The sequence below is a fragment of the Ranitomeya imitator genome, chromosome 5 (genome assembly GCF_032444005.1).
Source record: "Ranitomeya imitator isolate aRanImi1 chromosome 5, aRanImi1.pri, whole genome shotgun sequence".
Taxonomy (NCBI): domain Eukaryota; kingdom Metazoa; phylum Chordata; class Amphibia; order Anura; family Dendrobatidae; genus Ranitomeya; species Ranitomeya imitator.
In genome coordinates, this window is record NC_091286.1 from 602607721 (window position 1) to 602624980 (window position 17260).

Genomic DNA, 17260 nt, shown 5'->3' on the forward strand with positions numbered 1-17260 from the left:
AGTATATAGCACAGCCCACATAGCAGTATACAGCAGAGCCAACATCTCTCCTCCCCCCCCCCCCCCTAGAATGGCCCCACAGTCCAGTAAAAAAAAAAACAAAAAAAAAACCTCACCACCCCTTGTGCCTGCGGTGCTCCCTGCTCCTGTCTGGCAGCTGCCACTGCACGGGACACTGGGTGCATGCGCACTAGCAGTGTCAGAGGCAGAGCAGGGAATAATGGGAGAGGGAGCGTCAGGTGATGCTCTCTCCTCCATCATTGCTTTCAACTGTACCGGTGTCATAGACCTCTGGACCCGTGGAAGTGTGCATAACGCGAAACGGCCATCGTCCTGTTTCTCTGCCTGTATCATCTGCCCTGTACCTGCTTGCTTTACCTTGTCCATGCAATTCGTTTGAAATAAAAGGACTAAGGTTTTCTCGTCACTGGATTTTGAAGTGTTGCTGCATTTTTTTTTCTCTCTTCTATTGGATAGACGCCGGTATAGTTAAATGCGGCAGCGGCGGCACTGGGGGAGGTGAAGGGCGAGTCGGCGTGCAGCGGCCCACCCTTGGCATTTGCCAGAACTGCCCGATGGCTAGTCCGGCCCTGGCCTGAACATTCGCCCTCTTGTAAAGGATGGGCTAGAATCTGGTGATAAGCCCCAGTAGATTTTTCATGCCGTCTGCTTTTAAGGGAATATTTGATCTCTTCCCTGATAACAGCCCTTAGGTTCGATGTACGGAGGGGAGCTTCTTCCTCTAAAGTTCGGCAAATACAAGCCTGACAAAGTTTTTTTTTAACATAGCTATCTGGCAAAGGTACTGTGCATAATGCACACTGCTTGTGTTTAGTTTTGGCCGTCTTTTTTGACCTATAACAAATCACAAGAAACGGACCACATCAGCTACTAGGCGTATTTACAACACTCACCAAAGGGTGACCCAATGAGTAGCGGTTCCGGAGGTCAATTGCCATGTGACGCTGGGGCGCTTGCACGCTGCCGCCCCCGTACCACACTGCTGCTGCTCCTTGACCGGCTATTGCTCTTCCTGTGCTGCTCGGGCACCTCCACCTGAAGGTGCTCTGCGTCCTCCACAGAGGATATCCTGCCGCACACTGTCCTGCAGCCGCACCTCCTCCCCTGGAAGTACCTGGATTCACCTCTGGGTCACGAGCGCTTACATTCCTGGATGAGACACCACAACAAGCGCTGCGCTCACGCGACCCAGGGCGGCATTCCCCAGCCCCTGGTATCGCAACATCCATGTGCCCAGATGAGGAGGGGTCTGCAAGCAGGACACCCCCCCCGATGCTGCTTCCAGTGCCCCCGTCTCTGCCGTTCCCACAGATACCGCACAGAGGCTGATGGACCTGGGTAAGACTTCACCTGTTTGTTCCCATCTAGGTCAGGAACCCAAAACTAGAGTGGCAAGGGGGACCGCCCCTTTTTAACCTGTAGGTTCCTGTCCTGATGGTGGGCGGATCCCCTCTCTCATAGGGTGCTATTGTGGCGATAGGAAAAATGTGGGTTTCTCTGAAATAAGGCATCAGATCACAGCTATCAAAGCATTTCATTCAGCCTCCTATGATCTGTGTGACCATATAGATGGCTTAGAAGGGTTGATGCTAGACATTTCTTTTACAGGGTTTGTCCCAGCTCTATGAGGGGATACTATGGTATAGCACTAGGGAACCAGTTCAATACCCTTTTACCACTAATAAGGAAAACAAACTACTCCTGAGTATACATTAAAGGGGTTCTTAGATGAAACACGGTCACATATACACTGTATAGGTAAGAACTGATCATTGGGGATCCGACTGCTAGGACCTACATTAATTGGCAGAACGGGGGGGGGGGGGGGGACGTTCATCCCCGAAGGGGTACTTTTATTCCCGTGGAGGGGCAGTTCAGATGTTTGACTGCTGCTCCAATCATTCCTTATAGCAGTGTTCCCCAACTCCGGTCCTCAAGAGCCACCAACAGGTCATGTTTTGAGGATTTCCTTAGTATTGCACAGGTCATTAAATGCTTGCCTGTCCAAGTGATGCAATTATCACCTGTGCAATACTAAAGAAATCCTGAAAACATGACCTGTTGGGGGCTCTTGAGGACCAGACTTGGGGAACACTGCCTCATAGGGATGCCGGTAAAAGCCAAATGCATGTGCACTGCTAATCCAATCTGAAAGTGAAGTGCGACCCTTTCTGCCAACTGGTTCTGATCCCAGCAGTTGGCTCCCAGAAAATCAGTACGTTATTGTGTGCATAAGTAACAACTTTTCACCGGATAACCATTTCAATTAAAGCTTAATTCACAGTTCTGCAACATTTTTTCATGTCAATAACTAGGCATGCTGTCAATGTAAACATTCCCATTTACATCCAGAAACTGACCCAGGCATGTCCTGCTTATACGGACGCAGGGCATGTGAGCAGAACTAGGTCTGAACATGTTGCCTGCCTGTGGATACGTACACGATTATTTCTATGCAAAGACTACAAGAGCTGGAAAATTATGAAGAATTTAAAAAAGTGCATTAGGAAAGGAGCATAATGTTCTACTATACAGTGATCGCTATTCTTAGCATTTGCCACACTAGCGAGACTGGGACCCAAGACGCTGGCGAGATGGACCCAAGACACTGGCGAGGCTGGGACCCAAGACGCTGGCGAGGCTGAGACCCAAGACGCTGGCGAGGCTGAGACCCAAGACGCTGGCGAGGCTGAGACCCAAGACGCTGGCGAGGCTGAGACCCAAGAAGCTGGCGAGACTGGGACCCAAGACACTAGCGAGAGTCGGATCATTTTATTTTTGTGTACAGGAACAAGGACGTCTGAATGAGGCCTTGGGGCATATTGAAACATTGAAAGAAGCCAAAGTTTATAAATACTGTAACATTGTAACAATTTTATTATAGAGAGATTATATATATATATATATATATATATATATATATATATATATATATATATATATTTTATATATATATATATATATTTTATATATATATATATATATATATATATATATCTCCTATACACATTGAGCAACTGCACACAGATATATAACATAGAAATGCAATCCTTATATACACACTCATATTTACATGACCAGAAAAAGATAAACTGTACAAAAACATATTGAACAAAGCTTTTCTTAAATATACAAAAAAAGTACCTTGGCCTCTGTGCATGATATACAATAAAACTCTGAACATTGAACTTTACATGGTCCACAACTGAAGCCACAGAGTTACTTTGGTCGATTCAGACTGCTCGCAATAATGTCAGGATAACATATAACAGCCCTGGAGTAAGGATTATCTGAAAGCAGCAAGGGAATGTTCCAGAAATTGACATTTATATACATAGCTTAAATTCCACTTTCCAGTGTCACTACTTACATGTACAAGGTATTCACATATATGCAAGCAAAAAAGAAAATGGCCCCATAATGATGAATTGCGTAGCTGTAGCAGAGCAGGGCTGATTTGGCACATGTCCTCCTCGTATCATATCATTTACATGTGACTGCATAGGACTGCTGGTAAACCGATTAATCACAATACACTAATTATGAAACCCCCGAAAGTTGACAAATTGAACTCTGCTACAACTACAAATGCGCAGCTTGAAAAACTGCAAAATGTGGCAGCCGTGTCGCTATTCGTGTCTACAGCCATGATTGCAGCGCAACAATATTGCATTGAACAAGTCACATCAGCTGTGAAAAAAGCCATGAAATGCAAATATTAAATCCACCCGTTGCATATAAAGAACAGACATCGTGTGCATATCTCATTAGCCGGGGTCACTAGGTGCAATATTAGTCAAATATACAAAATTAACAGTCGTCTCACCCATACAATGAGGTTTAACACGTTTTTATGGAATAGATCTATATATTTTTTGTAAATCCTTTTATCAGTAACAGTATGTATGGGATCTATTGTTTGGAATGCTGCATTTTGATAGGATATATCTTAGGTAACTGTAGTGCTATGCATCTTGTACACACATTTAAGGTGACTTGGGTTTATGGGACTAGTAGGAAAGGAGATCCTTAGATCACCCCTCAGTGATCCACAGCAGGGATCCCATGTATGAGAAGGGAAACAGTCTCCAATACTATCAGGATCACTTGGAAAGAGGCTGTATGAGAAAACTATGGCTACTTAATTATAGAAAGTGCAACCCTTAAGGCCAAGTTCACTCTGGGTGTTTTTATGCCAGTTTTCCGCTGCGTTTTACAATACCATCAAAACCTATCAAATTTCAGATATCTCATACACACACAGATTTTTTTTTTGTCATCAGCATTTTGTGCTTTGCATGGTTTTTTGGACAGAGCATGGCACTTCTTTTGTTTTTCACCCATTGACTTGAATGTGTGGTGAATAAAAATGCTGAAAGAAAAAAGAAAAAAAAAAAAGCAGGTATCAGGTTCTGCTGTGTTTTTGTGGCAAAACCTGATTCTACAGAATAGGACTTTTTTATTCAACACTAAACTTTATCAGCGTACACTATAAACTTTATCAGCATACACAAGAGACAAATCAGCATGCCAAAACCGCAGAAGGAAAAAACAAGGAATACATGCTTTCATCTGCAGCTTCTTTAATGCCAAGAGATCGGGTTTTGCTTAAAAAAAAAAAAAAAAGATGAAAAACGCCCAGTACGTGCAACTCGCCCTATTCCACATAAATGTGGCTGAGTTGTGGCGCAGTTTCCAGAAGAAAGCATCCATGTTTTTCCAATACCCTACAGTCCTTGTATTCCATGACCTTCCTCTCCAAAACAGGTACAGTCCCTCCCCATAACAGCAGGTACAAAACACAAATAGTCATCCTTCCTGCACGGTGACGTCTAGCAGGAAACAAGGCTCAGCCTGTGATAAGGTGCGCAGAGCAATTTTCTGCATAGTTTTCCCCACAAGTGGGAATGTGTAATAAATGGTAAAACAACAACTCCTTTTCGTCCAGTTCTGTATAAACAGCTCTCTGCTCCTTAAGACAAGTCTCAGCAATCTGCAGATTCATTTACAGCACTTTGGGCGATGAGAACCAGAGACAGTAGCCCCGGGTCACAGGGAGCAGGTGACATTAGCAATTAAAGAGCACATCAATTAGCCGACTTTTATCCTTTCTCCATGGGGCTCATTGGTCTTTATGCTCTGCACATGCGGATTACCGAGCTAATGTCAGGATTCTAATCTATACCTCTATGTAACAGTTTAGTTATTTTAGGGTACCGTCACACAGTGGCATTTTGATCGCTACGACGGCACGATCCGTGACGCTCCAGCATCGTAACAATATCGCTCCAGCGTCGTAGACTGCTGTCACACTTTGCAATGCACGACGCTGGAGCGATAACTTCACGACGTATTTGCGATGTAGAAGCCGTTGGTTACTATGCGCACATCATATACAATATCGTGCACACCTTTGTCACACCATGCGATCATGCCGCCACAGCGGGACACTAGACGAAAGAAAGAAAGTTTCAAACGATCTGCTACAACGTACGATTCTCAGCGGGGTCCCTGATCGCAGGAGCGTGTCAGACACAGTGAGATCTTAACTATATCGCTGGAACGTCACAAATCGTGCCGTCGTAGCGATGAAAATGCCACTGTGTGACGGTACCCTTACTCTCTTGCATAGCGCCATTGACTCCACAGCGCCTAACAGACATTATCAGCGCTATCCCCGTAGGTGCCCAATCTAAACTTCCTATCATTATGTCTTTGGAGTGTGGGAGGAAACTGGAGAACCCAGAGAAAACCCACGCAAACACGGGGAGAACATAAAAACTGTTTGCAAATGTCCTCGGTAGGATTTCGATCCAGGACCACAGCGCTACAAAGCAACAGTGCCAACCACTGAGCATCCATACAGTGCCAACCACTGAGCATCCATAGTGCCAACCACTGAGCATCCATACAGTGCCAACCACTGAGCATCCATACAGTGCCAACCACTGAGCATCCATACAGTGCCAACCACTGAGCATCCATACAGTGCCAACCAATGAGCATCCATACAGTGCCAACCACTGAGCCACCATGCATATGTGATAGGTAGCAAAGCGTAGTTCAATGGGACATCCCAATGCATAGTTTGTGGTTCTTCATAGACCAGTAGAAACCAGTACACCAGCTCCAGTACATGAGATCTAGTCCTGGTTCTCCTTACATTTAGCTGCATATTAATATAGTAAGATTAGATGCTGAATCTGCTGATAATGGGAAAGTGTTATCCACCAATGGTGCTACATATTGCACCCCATGAATAAAACACTGGGCTTAACTTCTGTAATTATGGGGTCACATCCAGCAATAATAGGGTCACCAGCGTAAATGGCCACACGTATGTATCACACATGTGGTACACCTCTTCACAGATAAGCAGGAGTCCAACTTGACAAAGCCTTCCATCTAACCCTATGTAGCAACAGGCCAGTTCTGAGTTTGGTGTATCTACACATATGGGGTACAGCCTGAGCGTTAAATCAATGCCAGTGGTGAAGGGTCAGGAAACAACAGTAAAACCATCAGGAGAAATATTTGCATGGCTCCACATGACTTAAGGAAAAACAGTTCGGTAGACTGCGGCTACAAGGCAACTTGGGCTGTGACACAGGTCGCGTGGCCAAAGATCGCTGTAAGCCGCTGCTACACTGTAGGAGAGTGCAGGTGACTGGGGAACATGGCGGCCGGCCTGGTCTACAGTGATCTGTCATATAGCCCCAGCCTGCGTTCACATGGCCAGTAATCTTCCGTTACATCGGATCCAGCAGCAATCCGGCAACAGGAAAATTGTGCAGAGAAATATTTTGCCAACGAAAACAGATTTCAACTGGATGTTTTTTGTTTTTTTTTTACATTGAAGACTACAGAAAATGGATCCGTTACATTAGCCAGACGTTTTCTTCCATTTAAAAACGATCCAGTGAGAAATAAACGGATCCTTCAAATGAAAGAAAAACTGATGACCATTTACACCTCAATGTTAAAAAAAAACGGATCCAGCTGAAATCCTTTTTTTTTTTTTAGCTGGTCAAGAAAGTTGTATCTGCATAAATTTTTTGTCAACGGATTGTGCCTGGATCCGTTCTAATGGAGGATTACTGGGAGTGTGAACACGGCCTGAGGCTCTATGGCGACTTCCGGTCATGTTAAAATTGCTACAATACTGGGATTATTTACTGAGGGAAACATTGACATTGTGTTGGGGTACAGCTGCCATTTTACCGACTTCTGGTTGACCAGGATTAGAAAAAAAAATTGCTTTTTTTCCTCCAGAAACTGCGCCACACTTGACCTTTGGCCGTCTCTGGTATTGCAGCATATAAACTGAATATACCTAGTCTGTAATACCAGACATATATTGCATGGACAAAGGTGGCTATATATCCAGGAAAAAAAAACAAAAAAAAAAAACACAGCAGCGCGTTCTTCATAAACTTGGACAACCAATTTAACCCTTGCCTGAAGGATGGGGTAGATGAAAACTGCTCAAAACTAATACCTTTTTTTCTTCTACTCAAAAAAAGCTCTGGGATAATTGAGCTGCGTCTTGAGCCCAGGATGTCTCGGGCTGATCCAGAAGCAGGTGACATGTGAGCTGTACCGTCTTCTTCTGTTTATTTAGGCTGATTCACTCCACACAGTCCCTGCCTGGAGCCAAATGGTAGAGCTGCAGGCAACTTGTCAGCTAAAATCCACATTCCATGCAAAAAAGTCAGAAAGAACAGATTATACATATGGTGACTTCACTAAATCCCTAATCTACACTCCTATCCTGTGTCACATGCAAGCATGAGCCAAAAAATATAAAGACCTCATAGGCAAAAACTGGTGGCAAGCACCCCATAGCCACGAACCAGAAAGCTTACTTCATCATCCAACTTTCTTCAGTAATATGAAAGCTGTGATCCGATTGGTTTTCTATCGGCAGCTGTTTAATATTTTGGCTATTTTACATGACGTCTGTTAAACACTGATATCTTATACAGCACGGCTATATTCACACACAGGCTTTTGGCTGCAGGTTTTTTTTTCTGCATCCAAAACGAGTCATTTACAAAGACCATTTTTTTTACCGTTTTTCAGGTGAGGATTACATGTCTGCTTTTTCTAAAGTACATGAGTTTTATTTCCTAAAAAACATAAAAAATGCTGTGAAAATTCTGCTGCGTTTTTTTTTTTAACGCATTGCATTTACGGGTGAAAAAATGCTGAAAGAATGGTCATGCTGCAGATTTATAAAACACTGCAGTTTTCCAGTAAAAAAATAATCACATTTCTGAAATCTCATACCTTTTGCTGGTACTGTAAAAAAAAAAAATGCTACCAAGAACGCAATGTGTGAACATAGCCCAATCAGAATTCTCAACAGTAGACTGGTGAAACCAGAAACGTCAGCTGCCAGAAAACATGGCGAGTTATGTAGGAATATATCTCCTGTACAGCCCCTTACCAACAAGGTAAAATCCCATCATTTTTATAGGTGCCAGATTAGGAGACATATATATATATAAATGTAAATAATCTCTAGTTGAACATGAGCGATCCTTCTGTCCCCTAATCTGTGATCTCCCGTCAGTCCGCTGCCTCCTGGGATCATCACCACCATCATTTCTATACAATCACCGGCTGCATTCATGGGAAAAGAGAGCGACGCTGTTGCTAATATCCCAGGGAAGGAAATGGAGTCTGACAAAGAGAAATGTTATTGGTCCGTGTTTCTACCGATCAGTAGAATAAATAAATGATAACACAACCTCTGCAGACACGCAGGATTATCCGGTGTCCTGGGGCGGCTGCTATATCATTCTCTTGGAAAACTGCTTAAATAACAATCCCATAACACAGCATTGTTACTGGCCATAGATGAATATGACAGACCCTGGAGTAATGTGACATTGATGCTTTTAGGACAGGTCTAACCACCATAAACAAAGACTTGATACATTTTTCGGCCAGCAGTGGGGGGTCTCTACCCCCCAGGATATCATTGGATTACTATCGCTTGTATAGGAAGCATTTCACAATATTATTCTGTTTGGTGATTGGATCATTTAGTAGATTGGCGGGATGACACACACAGGTCGCTCAGATCCTCCATGTCTGTAGTAATAGAGATGTAGCAGAGCGGAGGATGCCAGGATTCGCTTACATGGGACTGCAGGTCAGTGCCCTGGTGGCAGGATGAATCCTCTGCTACATCTGTGATCATAAACAATCTGATATATTGTAACATAAATTAACCCCATCCAGGATTATCCACACACGTACAGCACGGGTGGGTGGCAGCCCCCGGTAGAAGCCCCCAGTGTTCGGATCCCAGCTCCCATGGCGGCCGGTCGCTGTCCAGCAGCTCCTGCCATCGCTGCCCCTTGGCACACAGGCTGCTGGATGGTGTGGCACTACAAGTGCCAGTAAGGAGTGTCGGCGGGCCCGGTGGGGCTCAGGGCAGGTCGGGCGATGCCCCCCGGGTCTCCTTGGCCTTCTTGCAGCTGTACAGCCACTTGATGATCCGGGCATTGCGCTCGATGACGGACGTGTTGCTGTTGCCGCCCGGGAGGTGCCCGCTGAGCGGCTCGTCCTCCTGCAGAGCCCCGGCGCTGCCCCCGCTCCTCCTGCTGAAGCCGCTGTCCGATGTGGCCACACTGGCACTGCGCAGCCGGTGCCCACCCGCGGGCTCCAGCGCGTCCTCCGGGGCCGCCACGAAGCGCTCCTTGCCCAGCTCCTCCACCACCTCGGGCTCCAGGCCGCAGTACTTGAAGAACGTGTCAAAATCGGAGAAGGATCGGGAGTACCGGGAGCTGATGTCGGACTGGGATCGGTGCAGGCCGGTCCGGGGGCGCGGCTCGTCCCGACACTCCGCACTAGGGGGCGCCAGAGCGACCAGGGCCTTCTCCTTGGCGCCGCCCAGGAAGAGCCTCCTGACCAGCCCGCTCCGCGCCTCCTCCGCCTCTCCGCGGCTCTTCTGCCGGTAGATGACCAGGGAGTCCGGCCGGAACAGCCTCTTGCTGCTGCCCCTCCGGACCGGGGCCCCGGGGAGGGAGCCGGGGGTGCTGTCCGCCTCCTGCTGGCTCCTGCTGCTGCCCCTGGAGCTGCTGGCGCTGCTGCTCTCTGACGCCGAGCTGCCCGTCACCTTCGGGCTCTTCACGTACTTGGCCTTATCTGCCGCCAGCCGCTCCACCGCGCTCAGGGTGCCCCGGGCCGGGGTGCCGGTCTCTATCTGCCGGCGCAGGTACTCGGGGCCCCGGGTGAGCAGCCGTATGGGCAGCACCGGGCTGTGGTGCTGCAGCTGCGCCATGGGCTGCATCCTCACCGCGCTCATCACCTCAGTGGGCATAGTCTCGCTGCTCGCAGTGCACAGGTGAGAGCGCTGCCGGTGACCACACGCCGCCCGGGCTCTGCCGTGTCTGCCGCTGCTCTCCTCTGGCACAGGCAGATTACTGCTCCCGCCTCCACCAATCAGCGGGCGCCGTTAGCAGGGGGCGTGGCCGGCACGCGTTCATCATCCCTGCACTGATCACAACGCTGTGCTGCGTCCCCGCCCGCGTGGTTTTTTTTTCAGGATGTCAGAAGTGTGCAAACCCGAGTGGGACCGATAGTCCCAGCAAAATGGCCGTGTTATTCCACGACACTCACACCTGTCATGTACTGAGCTTCCCTGCACGACCACAGGGGGACGTACAGAGGAGGGGCCCCTGTGCTGAGCGATATATGGGCCCTCTGCAGTCCAATAGCTCCTCACACTGCCCACTGGACGTGGTGGTGGCCCCTCTGCCACCAATGGTGCCCGCCCTTGGACTGACACTTGTGGGGGTACCACTGTGACAGTGGGGCGTTAGCTGCGCTCTGTGAGGGTATTACGAGGCTGTTCACACCTGCGTCAGGAGTTCTGGTTTCCACATACGTTTTCTGTGACTTTACGGCTAGAGCACGCACCCATTATAGTCTATGGGGGACTGTTCGCATGTCCGGTTTTTTTTTTGCTGACTGTCCCCCAAAATCACGGAAACATGTTTTTAATCCGAATCAGGGGTCAAAATGACCCACTAAAGTCTGTGGACCCATGAAATCACAGACACTTCTATTATACTTTCCCTCTGACTGTTCCACTTGTGGTTTTGCCTTACAAATACTGAGGTAACATACTGACCACATACTGATGGTGTGGATGAAGCCTAAGGGCTTGTGCACATGATCGTACTTATATTGTCCCATTAAAAAAATCTCGCACTCGGACCAATGTTATTCAATGGGACCATGCAGATGAACTCATTTTTTCAGGATTTTCCCCTGGAAATCAGATCTTTTAAGTCTATGGGTGTAAGAACAACCAGCCATATAGAGTCACAGCACAGCGTCTGATTTTGACATTGCAGTTCTCTAACATAGGAAACTGTAAATGATTAATAGCTGTAAAAAGAAACAAAAAACATTGCATAAATATGACAAGTGAGAAAAATATCTTCCCACTTTTCTGGATGAAACGCTGAACAACGTTTTATCCGCTTGTGTGAACCTACGCTAAGTCAGAATCAGCTTAGCAGATCATTCAATCATAAGTCTCATCTACACGTTTAGGACATTTTCTAAATTGACCAGCGGCGTAGAGATTGAAATGGTTATTCTTACTGCGAATATAGATGAAAGGTGGAATTCACAGCAATTCGGCAATGATCTGCATTGAAGGCTTCGTACATATTTTTTTTTAAACAAACTTCCCTCTCCAACCAGAGGCGTAGCTAGAGCTTTTGCCGCCCGGGGCTGTTCCCGAGTTTGGCGCCTCCCCCCCCCCCCCCCCCCCGGCTCAATACACACAAAGGTTACCAAAAACGGTTTTCCTGTTTTGTAGAACTTAAACTGGGCCTAATGGTGTCACCCCCACATGCCACACCTGTGACTTAATACCACCACACCATGACCAGGCCACATAGTGACCGAATAATACTACATACAAGGGACAAATACCACAACACCATTTCCAGACCACATATTACCACCACATAGTGACTGAATACTACAATACTGATCAGTAATAAAAAAAAAACCACAATACTATCACCATAAGTGCCAGTATTCACAGGAGATCTGTACTTAGTATGCAGTGTCTGTGTAGAGGTAATACAGAGATCACTGGTGACATTATACACAGGACCTCTATATAGTATACAGTGTTTAGTGTCAGTGTATAGGTAACACTGACTCACCAGTGACGTCTCTAGGTGAAGTCCTTCATCTTTCATCCAGCACAGACCGCCATCATTCCTTCCAGCCAGGACTCGTTTCTGCAGGAAATAACACAGTTATCTCGAGCTCCGCTTGCAGAACACATTACTTAATTTTTCACAACTTCTACATTACATCACATGAAGAAAAAAAGGTGATATAGTGTCACTCTGCACAGTAACAGGACCGCCCCCCATTTAAAACAGTATACTCAAAAAATAAAATAAATACATCACTGCAGTAATAATATCCCTTAATTAGCCCCTATGGTAATAATATTCCCCACCCTGGCCCCGTTTCTCATTCCTGGCTCCAGCCATATGTTCTCGCATCCTGCCCTCATGAGTATCCATTCTACCCCATATGATCTCCACATCCTGCCCCACCAGCCTCCATCGTATCCGTCCTGCCCCATGATCCAATCCTGCCCCGTGTCTCCAATCATGCCCCGTATCTACATTCTGCCCATGCCTCAAGTCCTGCCCCCAGTGTGTCCAGCATATTACCCCCATGTTGTCCAGCAATCTGCCCCAGTGTGTCCAGCATATTACCCCCATGTTGTCCAGCAATCTGCCCCAGTGTGTCCAGCATATTACCCCCAGTGTGTCCAGCAATCTGCCCCAGTATGTCCAGCACTGCCCCCAGTGTGTCCAGCAATCTGCCCCAGTGTCCAGCCTTTCCCCAGTGTGTCCAGCAGTCTGCCCCAGTGTGTCCAGCATATTACCCCCAGTGTCCAGCATTGCCCCAGTGTGTCCAGCATATTACCCCCAGTGTGTCCTGTCCAGCATTGCCCCAGTGTGTCCAGAAGTCTGCCCCAGGGTCTCCAGCATTGCCTCAATGTGTCCAGAAATCTGCCCCAGGGTCTCCAGTATTGCCCCAGTGTGTCCAGCAATCTGCCCCATGGTCTCCTGTATTGCCCCAGTGTGTCCAGCATTCTGCCCCATGGTCTCCAGTATTGCCCCGGTGTATCCAGCAATCTGCCCCATGGTCTCCTGTATTGCCCCAGTGTGTCCAGCATTCTGCCCCATGGTCTCCAGTATTGCCCCGGTGTGTCCAGCAATCTGCCCCATGGTCTCCAGTATTGCCCCAGTATGTCCAGAAGTCTGCCCAGGGTCTCCAGCATTGCCTCAATGTGTCCTGAAATCTGCCCCATGGTCTCCAGTATTCAGTGTGTCCAGCAATCTGCCCCATAGTCTCCAGTATTTCCCCAGTGTGTCCAGCATTCTGCCCCATGGTCTCCAGTATTGCCCCAGTGTGTCCAGCAATCTGCCCCATGGTCTCCTGTATTGCCCCAGTGTGTCCAGCATTCTGCCACATGGTCTCCTGTATTGCCCCAGTGTGTCCAGCATTCTGCCCCATGGTCTCCAGTATTGCCCCAGTGTGTCCAGCAATCTGCCCCATGGTCTCCTGTATTGCCCCAGTGTGTCCAGCAATCTGCCCCATGGTCTCCTGTATTGCCCCAGTGTGTCCAGCAATCTGCCCCATGGTCTCATGTATTGCCCCAGTGTGTCCAGCAATCTGCCCCATGGTCTCCAGTATTGCCCCAGTGTGTCCAGCATTGCCCCAGCCCCAGACAGTCAGACATAAAGAAAAAAAAAAAAAAGTAAAATCCTCACCTCTCCCGTTCCTAGCGCAGGTCCGGTGCAGTCAGCGTCTCTCCGGCTCTGCGACGCTCAGGACAGAGAGGCAGAGCGGCGCGCACAGTAGTGACGTCATCGCGCCCTCTGCTCTGAGACGTCGCAGAGTCAGAGGACGCTGGAGCTGCCGGCGCCGCAGGAACCAGGAGAGGTGAGTATAGAGCGGGGGGCGGGGTCCGGTGGTGGGGGGAGCTGGCCCTGGTCGTGGCGGCGGACGGCGCCGCCCGAAGATTTAAAGGGGCGTCTTTTTTTTTTTTTTTTTTCTTCTCCTGCAGCGCCGGCCGCCCCCCGCATTGTGCCGCCCGGGGCAGACCGCCCCCCCCGCACCCCCCTTCCTACGCCACTGTCTCCAACATCACTGAAGGAGAGCTTACTCACCTCCTTTCCAAATCACACCTCAACACCTGTGCACTTGACCCCATCCCTTCCCACCTGCTCCCCAGCCTCATTAACACGCCCATTCCAGCCCTAACCCATCTCTTCAATCTATCGCTATCTTCTGGTATCTTCCCCTCTGCCTTTCAAACATGCCACCATCACACCCATCCTCAAAAACGCTAACCTTGACCCAACTGCTATGCCCAGCTATCGCCCATATCACTGCTATCGTTTGCTTCAAAACTCCTTGAGCAGCATGTCCATGCTCAACTTTCCTCCCACCTCTCATCTAACTCTCTCCTTGACAACCTCCAATCTGGCTTCCGCCCCCACCACTCCACTGGAACTGCCCTGACCAAAATTACTAATGACTTACAGCCAAAGCTAACAGAAAGTTCTCCATCCTCCTCCTTCTCGACCTGTCCTCTGCCTTTGACACAGTCAACCACTGCCTACTGCTACAGATTCTTTCTTCCATTGGCATCAAAGGCCTTGCCCTGTCCTTGATCGCCTCATACCTTTCTGACCGCACATTTAGTATTTTCCACTCCCACATCACCTCCTCATCCCACCCTCTCTCTGTTGGGGTCCCTCAAGGCTTTGTTCTAGGGCCCCTACTTTTATCCATCTATACCCTTGGCCTAGGACAACTCATAAAGTCCCATGGCATCCAGTGCCACCTGTATGCGGACAACACTGAGATCTACCTCTCTGGCCCAGATGTCACCTCTCTGCTGTCCAGAATACCGTAGTGTCCATCAGCCATATCCTCCTTCTTCACTTTTCGCTTCCTAAAACTCAATGTAGACAAAATCGAACTCATCATCTTTCCTCCATCTCGCGTATCTCCCCTACCCGACCTATCTATTATGGTAAACGGCATCACGCTCTCTCCCGTACCTGAAATCCGCTGCCTTAATAATAATAATTATTATTATTAATCCAGTACCTGAAATCCGCTGCCTTGGAGTAACTCTCGACTCTGCCCTGTCCTTCAAACCACACGTCCAAACTATCGCCACCTCCTGTAGCCTCCAACTTTAAATAATAATAATCTTTATTTTTATATAGCTCTAACATATTCCACAGCGCTTTACAGTTTGCACACATTATCATCGCTGTGAGCTGGGGCTCACAATCTAAATTCCCTATCAGTATGTCTTTGGAATGTGGGAGGAAACCGAACTTCCCGGAGGAAACCCATGCAAACACGGGGAGAACATACAAACTCCTTGCAACTCAAAAATATTGCCAGAATCAGTCCCTTCCTCAGCCCTCAATCTACTAAAACTCTTGTGCATACCCTCATCATCTCAAGCCTCAATTACTGCAACACCCTCCTCTGTGGCCTCCCCGCTAACTCTCTTGCACCTCTCCAGTCTGTCCTCAACTCTGCTGCCCGGCTAACCCACCTCTCTCCTCGCTACTCCCCTGTTTCTCCCCTCTGCAAATCCCTCCACTGGCTCCCAATTCCCCAATGAATCCAGTTCAAACTACTAACACTGATCTACAAAGCCATCCACAACCTGTCTCCTCCATATATCTCTGAACTAATCTCCCAATATCTTCCCTCACGCAATCTTCGATCCTCCCAAGACCTCCTACTCTCCTCCACACTTATTCGTTCCTCGCACAATCGCCTCCAAGATTTCTCCCGAATATCCCCCATCCTTTGGAATTCCACGCCTCAACACGTCCGATTATCCACCGCCCTCAGATCCTTCAGACGGAACCTGAAGACCCATCTCTTCAGCAAAGCCTACAGCCTGCAATAACCATTCTGCCGCTTCACCACCACCTGAGCTGCCGCCTCACCATCACCCTCCGAGCTGCCGCCTCACCACCACCAGAGCTGCTGCCTCACCACCACCAGTGCTGCCGCACCCCCGACCTTCTGTCTCTTCCCCATTATCCCGTAGAATGTAAGCCCGCTAGGACAGGGTCCTCTCCCCTCTGTACCAGTCTGTCATTGTAAATTTGTTTACTGTAAACGATATCTATAACTCTGTATGTAACCCCTTTTTCATGTACAGCACCTTGGAATTAATCATTTTATATAAATAAATAATAATAAAAAAACTTTAATTTATTTTCCTCACTTATATAGCGCCATTAATTCCAAAACACTTCACAGACATTATCGGCACTGTCCGGCTCACAATCTGCATTCCCTATCAGTATGTTTTGGCATATATATGGGACTGAACAACTGTGGACTCTCAAAATCGCTTGCATGGCAAAGGGCGAAATCCGAGGGGATATCCGCAGTATAAATATACATGTTGGGGGTCTCAAATCTTCACCACCACTCACTTTCCGCTGCAGACTTTCCCTACAGTGCATGAATACAATTTTGTAAAATCTCATCCACAATTCTGGTTTTGTAATATGCAAAAGGAATTTTGCCCAAAAATTATGGATAGAAAATCTACCATTACACGTATTTGCACCAAAATCCCCTACGTGTGCATCTACCCTTTGGTATATGCTTGGGTTCGTTTTTCTTCGCATTTTTCCCATCTGAATATATCAAGTAAATGTGTGTTTAAAAAAAAAATGCTGCGGACGTATGTTAGATGAAAATTGACGAAATATAAAAAGCAAAACCTCCAATTCTTGTGGCATTTCTTCTACATATTTGGTGTGTTTTTTCGAGAAGAAGCAATTTTGAAAATCTGGGTGGGGGAGGTTCCCATGAGCGTCTCTATAAAACAAAACGGTTCAAAAATCATATTGCACTCAAAAATGTAATAAAAAAAAATCCATTCATCTGCTGAAGGAGTTGAATGACAATGGGGAATGAGTTGAACGACGACTGGTGGCTAGTGATGAGCGAATGTGCTCGGATCACATATTATCCAAGCATGCTCTGTGCTGTGTTATGTCCTTGCCCATGTGTTTTTCTTTTTCCAGGATTTTATTTGAAGTCCACCTTTGACATATATATGTCGTGCATGCCCATAATCTTTTAAGGTTATATATATATACTAAAATGGTGTTATGCA

At 47.4% G+C, this 17260-nt stretch overlaps 1 protein-coding gene across 1 annotated transcript; it reads right to left on the bottom strand.

The window, feature by feature from the left end:
* Positions 1–2990: 2990 nt before the first annotated feature.
* FAM110C (family with sequence similarity 110 member C) lies at positions 2991–10419 on the bottom strand. The gene has a single exon (XM_069727985.1). The coding sequence runs from the start codon at positions 10352–10354 to the stop codon at positions 9461–9463; it is 894 nt and encodes a 297-aa protein (XP_069584086.1). The 5' UTR covers positions 10355–10419; the 3' UTR covers positions 2991–9460.
* Between the last annotated feature and the right edge of the window lie 6841 nt (positions 10420–17260).

Excerpts from the sequence above, each read along its gene's own strand:
- FAM110C (XM_069727985.1), bottom strand. The coding sequence starts at position 10,354 with ATGCCCACTGAGGTGATGAGCGCGGTGAGGATGCAGCCCATGGCGCAG.